Below are 12,788 nucleotides of genomic sequence, written 5' to 3' on the forward strand. Positions count from 1 at the left end.
TCACGTTCTGCCTTTATATAAAGATCTAAAGATAAAAAAAAGATCTAAAGATAAAAAATGATGAAAATGTTGACAGCCGCGCTCACACAGACTTGTTAAAAAGTGTGAATATAGCGACTTCTACTTGATAAAAACAAGTAAAAACCTGCTTCACATTTCATTACTTGAAAATCTGAAACATTAGGTGACCCCTGGGAAATGTAGTTTTAACGATTTAATCAGCGAGGACGCTACCTGGGAGCTGTCTCGTTCACTGGCTGTGGCTTCGCCCAGGACAGGTGAGGGCAGGCTGGCAGGGGGCGGGGCTTAGGGTCGCCCAGGTGAGCCTCCAGGACCTTGGAGTAGCGGTAGAGATGGTTCCCTGGAAGAATGGAAGGCATTTATTAGAATATCAATAATGAACCAGAGTACATGCACACAAAATACAATATTTGAAGTCCCAAAAAAAAGCATGAAATCACCCACTTTTATCAGAAGGTTAACCCAACTTCCCTTTAAATCGGACATAATGTCACTCTGTGGTCTCAGCAATGTCCCTTTCTGGAGTATTTCAGGTTCAAATATCGGCCATCTGCCTTTCTAGATTACCAAAAACTGATATTGACATCGCCCTAAAAACCCCACATCGGTCGATCCCCACTCCTTCCTCACCTTCCAGTCTCTGTGGCAGTGGACGCTCGGCGCCTGTAGGTGGCGCTACTCTGCTGTGAGAGTGGCTGAGGCTGGGGGGGTCATACTGTAGGAGGTATACTGAAGGAGAGCGTCCAGCAGCCAGAAACAGTCTGAGAAAGAAACAGAAGACATCACCATGTTAGTGAAGAGGTTCTGAGTTCTTAAGCAGTTTAGCTGAGCATTACCTACAGCCTTGAAAGACATGTTGTCTTTACAATAACCAGCAAAATCACACAAATTATCAGAGCAAGAAACTGTAAAAGCTGACAGAATGGTCAGATTTTCAACTTTCCAACGGTCTTTGGGAAATTAAGTATGACAAGCCGTTTGGTGGGGAAACTAAACCAAATCTAAGCTTAAAACCACAGCAATAGCTACTCAAAAATCACTTTATTCCACGTTTTGTTCAAAAACATGCAAAGATCAACACCAGACTTTGCACAAAAAAAACAAACTAAATATATTGAACTCATTGGTGCATCTGACCGACTCCACTCTTGTTGCTCTTCCTTGTAACTCTTTTCTGTATGAGGAAACCACACCTTTATAAACTGCATTTATTATTAAGCCGCCAAGGAGCATGGCGGATTTATGTGACGATCGGTGTACGTTTGTCTTTCTGTCTGTCAATCTGTCTGCGCGCAACATTATTCAAAAACGGACGGACAGATTTGGATGAAATTTTCAGGAAAGGTCAGAAATGATACAAGGACCAAGTGATTAGATTTTAGCAGCGATGCAGCTTATAGTCTGGATCCACGGGTTTGTTAAAGATTTCTGTATCATTGCAACATAGCGGCAAGGCGTCACTGTAACCATGACAACAAGTGAACACTATGTCAGCTGTCTGCTGATGATCACATGATCAGATCCTACTACAAATCGACTGCTGCAGACTTATTGGGACTTATCCATCGGAAATGAAACAAGGAACAACTGATTAAACTGTGGGGGTGTTTCTAAGTCCCATCAATTCCCGCCGCCCGCTACATATGTGGGTCACGTGATTCAGTATCCGTACATAACGTGCACATGCATAACACACGCCTGTGTTTAGCGCAATGCCATTTTTTTAATTCAAGGTTTCATCTGCTGGAAATACTATAAAGACTGGGCAGCCTTAGCGGAGTACTGCACTCTGAGTGCTTTTCTTCTTATTTCTTTGGACACAGTAGACAAACGAGGCTGCAGATGCTGTGAAATTAACTTGTTAGACTTCTATTTGTCTATTTAGGATTTTAACTAAAAAAAAAAACAGAAAATGTAGCAAGAACAATAAGACAACATCATTTATTATTGTTGATAACAATAATAATACTAGTAATGTCAGCACTGGTCCTCTTTAGGCAGAGATGTTGAACTTGTCGTTTCAGCATTGCAGCTTCAAAATAATGCGTTGAGTTTGTCTGAATGTGGTGTTAATTGATTTCTAAGCGCTTTTTGTCACATCAAAAAAACAGACTTCTAGGTTGAACGGCAGGCTGCAGGCTTGTATGCAAACTGATATTGTTAGGTCTTGACATTTTTGTATTTTTATACATATTTGTATGGACAAGGAAGCACCAGGGATAAAGCAAGTAAATATACTGATCTTTAATTAATCTAGTGGATAAAAGCATACAAGTTTGGATGTTCCTGACAGCTAATTTCCTCGTCAACTAAACACAAATTCAAATTTAAAAGTAAGAAAACACTCAAAAAACTGTCAAAATTGAACACAATTTAATATTTGACTTTCTTGTAAAATAAGAAAAAGATGCAACTTTAGTTTAATGATTTCTAGCATTTTAACTGCTTTACTACACAGAAAATATTTCTGAGTTCTCTCTACTTCTAGTCATGGTTGTTCTGTTTCCACAGAGGTGCAGGACTTTAAAATGCAGTAAAAAAAAATTAGCAAACGTGAAAAAACACAGAACTGCTTGAGGTTTAGAGTATTAACTGTACAGAAACATACACGAGACATAAGAGTTTACCTTTCTGTCTGTGGCTGTCGTCTATACAGTTTGAATCTCCGTACAGAGCGATGCGTCCTCCCCCGTCAGACGGCGTTTGGTACAGTCCGAGGATGGGAACTCCTTCCACTACTGTGGTTTCCTGCTTTAACACTTCCAGACCTGTGGAAAAAATAAAACACTCAAACTGTTGAGTTATATCTGAAGTAAAGGCAGGATAAAAAGCTACTGTCGGACGGTGTGGCTTCTGGCCAGAACTTAGCCTGGTTCAATACTTTAAGAGGGTGCTGGTACCTTGGTCCTTCAGGTTCTTGGCAATAACGATTCCATCTTCAGGGAACCGGGCGATGCTGCAGCCTGAGGCGTAGTACACTGACAGGAGAGAGGGAAGAAACTAGTTTTATTCTCTGAAAACAAACAAACAAGCAGCATTACATATGATCAGAGGAATAAGGTCGACAGATAATTAAATATGTCTCTAAGTCTTACTGTCATGATCGGCCAAGGTGAAGTCTCCCTCGTACAGGCCGTCGCTGAAAGCCATCCCCCACACCGAGATCAGGTCGTTCAGAGCTGGAACATTAGCGCCCCCTGTGTCCGGCATCCACCACTGCCTGCAGGGAGCGACAAGAAAATCAGCTCCACAACCGTCCGACTTGGAGAAATAAATCCTCATATCAAGAAAAAAAAAAAAACACCACACTTTTATGAGAAGGTTAAAACAACTTCACTTTAAAAATGACATAAGGTTTTACTGTAGTAAATCGAGATAAAAACTTAAAAATAACCCTCCAATTCAGCAAAATGAATCCACAAATTAATTTTAAAAAAAGACTTATGAGAAGGTTGAAGCATCTTCCCTTTAAAACTGACATAAGGTCACTTTGACTGCAGTAAATTGATAAAAACCACAAAAAAAAAAAACTCCAAAAGTCATGAAATCAATCACTTATGAGAAGGGTAAACAAACGTCACTTTAAATCTGACATAAGGTCACTTTCTCACCAGCAAATCAAGATAAAAATCACAAAACAACCCTCCAATTCAGCAAAATGAATCCACAAAATCAATCAAAAACACCTTTCAGAGAAGGTTAAACCACTTTCACTTTAAAACTAACGTCACTTTCACAATAAATCAAGATAAAAATCACAAACTGATCATCAAATTTAGGAAAATAAATCCACAAATCAAGAAATCATTCACTATTATGGAACAAACGCCACTTTAAATCTGACAGTCACTTTCACAGCTGTAAATGAAGAAAATAAATCAGAAAATAACCATCTAATTTCTCAAAATAACTCCAAAAAAATAAAAAAAATAAATCAAGAAATTCTTTACTATTAGGGGAAGATTATACTAATTTTACCTTAAATCTAACATTAAGGCACTTTCACAGGAGTAAAATCGAGATAAAAATCACAAAATGACCATCAAATTAAGGAAAACGAATCCATAAATCAAGAAATCCTTCACTATTATGGAACAAACATGACTTTAAATCTGACTAGAAGTCACTTTCACAGCCATGAATCAAAACGAAAACCACAAAACAACTAATTTAGTAAAATAGCTCCAAAAATCAAGAAATCACTATTGTGAAAGGTAGTTGCTAGAGGTACGGACCCGTACTTTCCATTTGCCAATCAGATACGCGAGATCTGGTCACGTGACTCCCAGTAGACGCTGGAGGTACGGACCCGTAGCATCGGTACTACAGGTATGGACCCTAAACCTGACCCTAACACTAACCCTAACTTTAACCTTTGCTTACCTTTTAACAGTTTGCAGTGGTTAGCAGCTTCTTGACTCACGAGACTCGCGTACGGGTCCGTATCTGTCTGGCAAATGGAAAGTGCCGTATCCGTAGACACTACCATTATGACAATAAACTTTACCAAAATGTGACATAAAGTCACTTTTACTGCAATAAAACAAGATAAAAATCACAAAATAACTCCAGTCTGTTTTTCCAGAAAAGGCAGCTGTGAAGCCTCAAATATTCCATCACCAGTCAATTAAAACTGAATTACTCTGCACAACAGCTTAAAGCCACAAAGACTATATTTAACTGTTTAAGACTTTTAATTATGTGGATCTTGTCCACAGCCATCCAATTTAACAAAATAAATCTAAAAATCAAAAAACTACTCACTACTATGGAACAAATGTTATTTTAAATCTCACATAAAGTCACTTTTACTGCAACAAATCAAGATAAAAAAACAAAACAAAATAACTCCAGGCTGTCAGCAGGTTTGGACAGAGTAAAAATGGCAACTTTTTCAATTGTAATTTCAGAGTTTCTAATTCAGTTACAGTCTGTGGTTTTCCAGAAAAGGCAGCTGTGAAAGAAAAGCCCTCAAATGTTCAATTAAAGCTGAATTAGTCAGCATCACATTTTGGAACCACAAAATTATAAAATATTTAACTGTATTTAAGACGTTTAATTCTGTGGAAATCATCTCCACAAATATACAATTTAGCAAAACATACCCCCCCCCCAAAAAAAAAAAAAAAAAAAAAAAATCAAGAAATCCCTCATTATTATGGAACAAACATCACTTTGAATCTGACTCAAAGTCACTTTTACTGCAATTTAGTCCCTGTACAGTCTGTAGGTTTTCCACAAAAGGCAGTGTTTTGAAGCCACAGTCTAAGTTTATATTTACCTACAATTAAACCTTGTAACTAGGGCTGCAGCTAACGACGCGTCGACAAATCGTCTGAGCACGATACGTCATCAAAAGAGGAAGTGAGCACGCAATGCAACAGAAATCAGCGTCCGACGGGAGCGTGGAACACGGACAGACATGTGTATGCATGATGCAGCGCCGACGCCCATCCGTGCTCCCGTCGGACGGTGATTTCTGTTGCATTGTGTGCTCACTTCCGCTTTTGATGACGTATCGTGCTCAGACGATTCGTCGACGCGTTGTTAGTTGCAGCCCTAGTTGTAACAACAATATCACTCTGCAAACACACAATTTAGCAAAATTAACCCCAACATCAAGAAACTACTCATTAAGATGGAACAAAAGTCAGTTTAAATCTGACAAAAGGTCATTTTTACAGCAATAAATGAAGATAAAAATGACAAAATAAGTCCAGTTTGTCAGCAGGTTTCATAAAAATACAAATAGCAACTTTTTCAAATGCATTTTCTAGGCAGCTGAAAATGAAAAGCCCTCAAATGTTCAATTAAAACTGATTTACTCAGCATCACATTTTGGAACCACAAAGACTATTTAACTGCACTTAAGACTTAATTATGTGGATCTTGTCCACAATCATCCAATTTAACGAAATAAATCCAAAAATCAAGAAACCACTCACAACTAGGAGAACAAAATTTACTTGAATCTGACATACGGTCACTTTCACATCAATATATCAAGATATATTGCAGGAAATCAAGATAAAAATCACAAATAGCTCCAAACTGTCAGGTTTCATAAAAATACAAATAGCAACTTTTGGTAGAAAAAAAAGCAGAGTTTCTAATTCAGTTACAGTCTGTGGTTTTCCAGAAAAGGCAGCTGTGAATGAAAAGCCCTCAAATGTTCAATTAAAGCTGAATTAGTCAGCATCACATTTTGGAACCACAAAGACTATATTTAACGGAGTTTAAGACTTTTAATTCTGTGGATCTCGTGTGACAGCTTGGGCAGGATGTGAATGGAGCGGCACAGACCAGTGAGTAATTGTTATTTCTGCACGAGGAGCTCTGAATGTGAAGAAGTCGTGATGCATGACGTCTGTTACAATAAGTGGAGTCTGACGCTGCAGAAGGAGTCGGACAGCGGCTTTTATCTCGCGGCTGTTTCTATCAGCATCACTACAAAAAGACGAAGCTCCTGGTGAAGGCATTCGTGAGGTAACAGGTGTTTAATCACCGAAACGGCTCGTAACGGACGATCATTTTAAAGACACGAGGAGCTTCACAAAATAACAGGAACCACAGCCGGAGAGGAACCCAAGAGGCTGCTGCACAACGTTATAATCTGGTTCCTACAATTCGTTCCACAAAGAGAGAAATGAATCAAAAACCTTTCTGCAGAGCTGTGCTGCAGCGATACGTTGAATTCCCTTTTTAACAAACGTATTTCCAGGAATTTCTTTGGAAATATGAAGACATTTTATCCTTTTAGTCAGTGCCAGTTGATGTGAAATGTGTTTTACATGTGGCATTTACAGAATAGTCAACAAATGTACCTTTTTTCTTTTTAAAATGGGCCACACAGTCCTGGCAAAGCAGATGACTGAAGTTTTTGAGTTTTGATAGGTAATATATTGACTGATTTGGCTTCAAATTGATTGAGAACATGAGCAAACAACTCTGCAATCTTCACAAAACAGCATTACTTCACTTCCTTTTTTACCATTTTAAAACAGAGAGAAGAGCTTAGAAGTGCAGAAAACTGCTCCAGTTCTGTCAAAGCATTTTGTGCTTATGTATGATAACATCATTCATATTAATCCTTAAGAAACAAAGAAGCTTTGGCCCTAAATGTTAGCTGGTGAGTTAAATACCTGGTGTTTTCATCGTAGAACTTGACCTTCCTCATGACGGACGTGTTGTACCAGTCGCTGAAGACGATGAGCGACAGACCGTTGTCGATGTCCCTCCTCAGTTTTGTGATCTCTTCGGGGAAATACTCCTCCTCGCTGTCGACCATCAGCAGAGTTCCTGCAGGGACACGAAGGCAAATAACGCATTAGTTTGTTATCTCATGTCGGGTAGAAAGGCTTCGCTGAAAGCCTGGAGCTGCATTCGTCATTTTGGAGCAGAGAGCTTGGTGTTGTGCGTGTTCGTACCGTACTGGCTGGCATCAAAGCAAGTGATGGGAGCTCCCAGCACCTCCACAAAGTAGCCCATGCTCCTCAGGTGCTGGTACATGTCCCTGAAGTTAGTGTGGATGTGGTCCCCGTTCCTGGAAGCAGAAGAAGAATCAGAAATCCAAATTCAGAGATGTGAATTTCAACAGATTTGGTATAAAAAAAAAAAAAAGGTGAAATCTGGAGACAGGCACCAGTCCAGTGGGTCGTTTTTCATGCGGAGGTTGTCTCGGGGGAAGTATCCAGGCGGGTATCGCAGGTTGTGGTACTGGTCCCACAGCACCCTCTTACTGCGAGGAGGCGTCGGCACGATCTTCACCTTGATGGGGAGTTTGACTGTGGAGGTCAGTTCACCTCCAACCTCCGACTGCAACAAGAGAAAAGGGACTAATCAGTTTGAAAACATACTTTTACTGGAGAACCTTTCCTGATTATACAGGAGTTTTAATTTAATTAAAATATCTTGTGTTTTATTTACTATATTTTTTACTGTTCCTGAACTGGAAAGTTATTTTATAGGTCTTCCATTTCCTACTTTAAGTTGGTTTTTATTTATTTTTTCCTGCCTTTAAAGTTGAAGATTCCTTTGTGAAGCACTTTCATTAACATGTATCTTGACAAGTACTATATAATAAAGTTTATTACTATTATTACACATGCTACATAAGCTACACACAGTGATTCCCAGCCAAGGTTACTTGTTCTGCACTGGGTGCTCCTGCAACCAAAGGAATACGAAGAGAAAACAACAAAAATTAGGATTTCATGAATAATTAAATTCATATATTTGTGCAAAGGCATTTATTCTCCATATTCAATTAGTTCCCATTAGCCTAACTGAGCTGTATGTGATTAAAAGTTGCCAATGTACTGCAATTAAAAGTAAATAAAGTACCAAAGAGGCAGAGAAATAAATATTGTTTGCTAAAAGTAATAAATTAATGGTTTAAATAAATGACTTAAATAGTTTGGTAAAAGGATTAAAGTAGGTAATGCTGCTGAAATGGTTAAGTAACGGCACACAAAATGTGGAAATACTTAGCTAAAAGTAACAGATTACGGTTTGAAACAGTCAGCTAAACATTAATGGTAAAGAGCTGAGATGGATAAACAATCTAAAAAGTTGGGAAAAAAATATTCATCTGTACATTCAAAGTACAAGATTCCCCAATTATAAGGTATAATTAGAAATATTTGCTATATAGACACATAAGTAATGGATTACGGGTTAGAAAAGTCAGCTGAAATTAATGTACCGGTACTAATCTGCACTACGAAAAAGAAGAATAGGTGAACAGCTACAATAATTTGCACAAAATAATATATAAACAATTTAAATATTTAGCTACAAGTAATGGATTAACTGTTAAAAGCAAAAATTACTTCAAAAGAGGTGAAAAAAATTGCATCTAATGCACAAATGGCTAAAATTTATTTAGAAACTGTTGAAATAATTAGCTGAAAATAATGGAATAACTGTTGAATTAATCAACAACTGAAACAGTTAAATGTAAATAATGGGGTAAACATTTAAAACTGTTCAAAATTACAGCTAAACAGTTAAAATGGTTGGTAAAAATGATCCATAAATTCTAGAAAAAGCTAAAATTTAATGTATAAACAGACAAAACAAACTCAGAATCAGCAGCAATAATTAGCTGAAAGTAGCAGGTTTCAATTTTCACTGATAAATAACTGAAATAGTCTAAATATAATTAGCTAAACATAATGGATGAGTGGCTAAAATAGTTGGCTGCCAATATTCTACAAACAGTTGAAATAACTGAGCTAAAAGCCATTTATAAATGCCTTAAATGATTAAGCTAAAATAAAATCTAGACAGTTGAAACAGTGTCTCTGCAAACTGCGTGATAACAAAATACAGTAAATATCCACTTGTACTACAACGTAGTGTTATTAAACACATACAGCATCTGAAGTAGACACATTGGTACATGGGTTAGTCTGATGATGTGTTCAGATTCATCACATGAGCAGTTTTGGCTCTAAAAAGAAACCTAAAGCAGCTTAAAAATGGATCTCCGGTGTTGCTGCAGCGACTCACATCATTCTCTGCAGGCGACGCCACCGTGACCATCACATGACCTTGAGCGATCCCTTCCCACGATGCCGCCTTCTTGGCCACAGAGATGGACACGGCCAGGTAACCGGCCCACGGCCACAGCACGGGCGAATAGGAGACGGCCACGTCGATGTGGTCACCGTTCTGGGGGAGGTAAGGCTGCCAGATGGGCTGAACGGGACAGAGAAGCTGTAAGTAACCTGAGAGGGAGGATGTTTCCTACATAAAATCTCCTTCACTTGTCCTTTCAGAGCACTTTAACACCATGTAGTTAGAGGAAAACACGAATTCTCACCTTGTCCACGATCCTGCCGGTGACGCCCATGCCGTTGAGGATGGTCACGTTGACGATGGTGGGCATTCCTCCGTAGTAGATGGGCTGAGAGCAGTAAGGCCACATGTAGGGACACTCTGTCAGGTCGATGTAGCTCGGAGACAGACTGGAGAGAGATGAGGACAGATTAGAATAAGATGCAACTCTGTTTTCATACTTTAAAATTAATATATGTGTCCTGTTAATACACTAAAGGTACAGAAAAGGGTTAAAATAGTCAGAAAGTGAGTAAAATTAATTCATAAACAGCTGAAAAAGCCAAACTGAGCTAAATGTAACTTGAAAGATGAAAACAATGGCTAATAGTTTAAACATTTACCTAACAGTATGGGATAAAGGTTTAAAAGGCAGCTAAAACTGCTTAATAAACAGCTATATAACAGCTAATCTAGGGTAAATTGTACAAATAGGCAAAAGTGAAGCAGCTGAAAAAGCTACATTTAATGCATGAATAGCTAAAACTTCAAAAAGTAACTTAGAAACTGTTGCATTAATTCATTAAAACCAACAGTTTTCAATTAATTTCAGCTCATGAACAGCTGAAAAAGTTTACTAAAAAAAGACAGTTGAAATATAGTTCACTAAATGTGATGGATTAACGGCTAGCTGGGAACAGTGAAGTCACATGTAGGGCAGACTGGAGGGAGACGAGGACATTAGAAATAATACACAACTCTGTTTTTTCAATTTGAAATTAATATACGTCCTGTTAAGACACTAGAGATGCAGAAAAAGGGCTAAAATAGTTAGAAAGTAAGTAAAATACATTCATAAACGGCTGAACAGTAAAAAAAACACGGATACCATTGCATTAATTATCTAAATGTAACACTTTTCATTTAATTTCAACTCCTGAAATAGTCACTTAAAATGCTACGACTCTCAAATGTAAACATAGGGTTACATAAGATGAACATAACGGCTAACAGTTAAATATAGGCTTATAAATATAAATTTCTATATTTAGCTTAAGGTAAGGGATTAAGGTTTGACAAAGTCAGCTAAAATTACTTAAACAGCTGAAATAGTTCAGTTAAAATATTAGGGTGAACAGTGTAAGTAGGTAAAAGTGAAGCAGCTGAAAAATGTAAATTTAAAGCATTAACAGATAAAAATTACTTAGAAAGAGTAGAAATAAATAACTAAAAGTAACAGCTGAAAATGCTCACTAAAAACGACAGAAAAACTGTTGAAATATAAGAAATTAGCTAAAAGTAATGGATTAAACGGCTAAAATCATTAGCTGGGAGCAGTAAGGTGAGACGAAGACAGAGTAGAATATTATTCATCTCTGTTTTCACACTTTAGAATTCTTATGCGTTCTGTTAGGACAGCAGAAATTCAGAAGAAGGGTTTCACAAGATTAAAACAATGGCTAAGAGTTTAAATTCAGTATCTGTATTGATATACTAACCCATATCCTAGTTTTATTAACAGATGAATGTATTATTTCTACTGAAGTTGCCTTAAATGTAGTCTGAAACTGATACTTTAAAGGAAACCTCCCTTGAACTTTAATTCTGTCAGTGTGAGTCGGTCCTTTTCCTCCCAGGAGTGAAGCCTATGACAACACTGTGTTATATAACCGTTAACATGCCTAAAAGTGGAGATCAACATCAGACTTCACTAATCTGTGCGCATGTTGCTGCATCCATGAACTAGAAGTCCGTTTACCTGGCCTGAGGTCTGTAGCTGTTGAGGATCTGGTAGGCTCTGATCAGGTCCAGTTTGCCGTGGCCCTGTTCGAACATGTTGACGCCGGGCAGCCTGCGGGCCGAAGCGATCAGAGCCTGCTTCATGGAGGCCGGATTCACCAGCTCCCGGTTCAGGACGGTGCTGGAGGACACGAGAAGAAGTTTCAGTGGATCTGTCAGTGTCAGATTCCTTTTAATTCAGAACAGCGCCTGAGGAAAGACGGCCGATTCTCCGGGGAGGTGGTGTCTGCTGTCAACAAGGGCGGTATGATGTCTAACAAATCAGCTCAGTTTCAGCTCCGCAGCAACAAGAGGCCTTTCACATGTCAAGACGGGATATTGACAGACTGACAATAACAGCAAACGCTAATCAGTGACACTCCCCCGTCCTCTCAGATACGTTTCGCCCTCTGCTCCTGTGGGATTTCAGAGGCGGAGATAATTAAACCGGATCGTACTTCAGACAGGAACAGACACTCACTTGGAGTTCATTTAAAAGAACTCAGCAGAGTTTAGAGTGAATCTCCACCACAGAATTTTAACACTGGCTGCTTACTTTTTGACATGAGAATACTTGCAGACTGTAAGATGACCTAAAGTTCAGTCAGTTTGCAATAAAACCAGACAACTCCACATATCCGCCCTTAATGGAAAGAAACCGCATCATTACCAGAAAAATCTTCTCTGCTCTGAATTAAAGCTGGAGGCTGAAGCAAAACACTTCTTCATACCGACTGAAATACAGAATGTTGAATGTCAGTTTCATTGTTCTTTAGGTAAGATTCCACATCTAGACATACCCGTTTGTGTATAAATCACACTTAATTTATCTTAATAAAATTAAGTTGAAATTTTAGTCCTGTGTTTTTCAGTTTAGGGCGTTTTTTTTTCTTCTTGATGCCAAACTTTTTTTTTCTTTTACACAATCGCTGGTGATTTAAGTGTTTTTATTTTTACTTTCAATTATCTTGGAGGAGTGAGAAGCGAGAACGGATGGAAAATGCCGTTGCTCGGTGGAGTTCTACCTGTGGAGCAACGGAGCCAGCCGGCTATCGTTTGCTCCCGACAGGAGCCTCTGATCTCGCCGAGGTCTCCAAAACTGTCGGGATAAGACATGATATTTGCTACAGAAGAGACGTAGAGGGAGATGGGCTGCAGTAAAAAGGAACATGAGGAAGGTAGAGAGAGATGGAGAGAGGCTGATAGAC

The 12,788-nt window shown here is 38.5% G+C and overlaps 1 protein-coding gene across 1 annotated transcript in view; it reads right to left on the bottom strand.

The window, feature by feature from the left end:
• mbtps1 (membrane-bound transcription factor peptidase, site 1) overlaps positions 1–12,788 on the bottom strand; it is a 41,492-nt gene that overhangs the window by 2,641 nt on the left and 26,063 nt on the right. Inside the window, 12 exon segments of the mRNA XM_051951450.1 lie at positions 235–361; positions 652–723; positions 726–782; positions 2,649–2,789; positions 2,922–2,999; positions 3,117–3,241; positions 7,164–7,320; positions 7,449–7,564; positions 7,664–7,836; positions 9,535–9,723; positions 9,848–9,992; positions 11,561–11,722. Coding sequence (XP_051807410.1) covers positions 235–361; positions 652–723; positions 726–782; positions 2,649–2,789; positions 2,922–2,999; positions 3,117–3,241; positions 7,164–7,320; positions 7,449–7,564; positions 7,664–7,836; positions 9,535–9,723; positions 9,848–9,992; positions 11,561–11,722 — 1,542 coding nt within the window.

Source organism: Acanthochromis polyacanthus, chromosome 8, assembly GCF_021347895.1.
Source record: "Acanthochromis polyacanthus isolate Apoly-LR-REF ecotype Palm Island chromosome 8, KAUST_Apoly_ChrSc, whole genome shotgun sequence".
NCBI classification, from domain to species: Eukaryota; Metazoa; Chordata; class Actinopteri; family Pomacentridae; genus Acanthochromis; species Acanthochromis polyacanthus.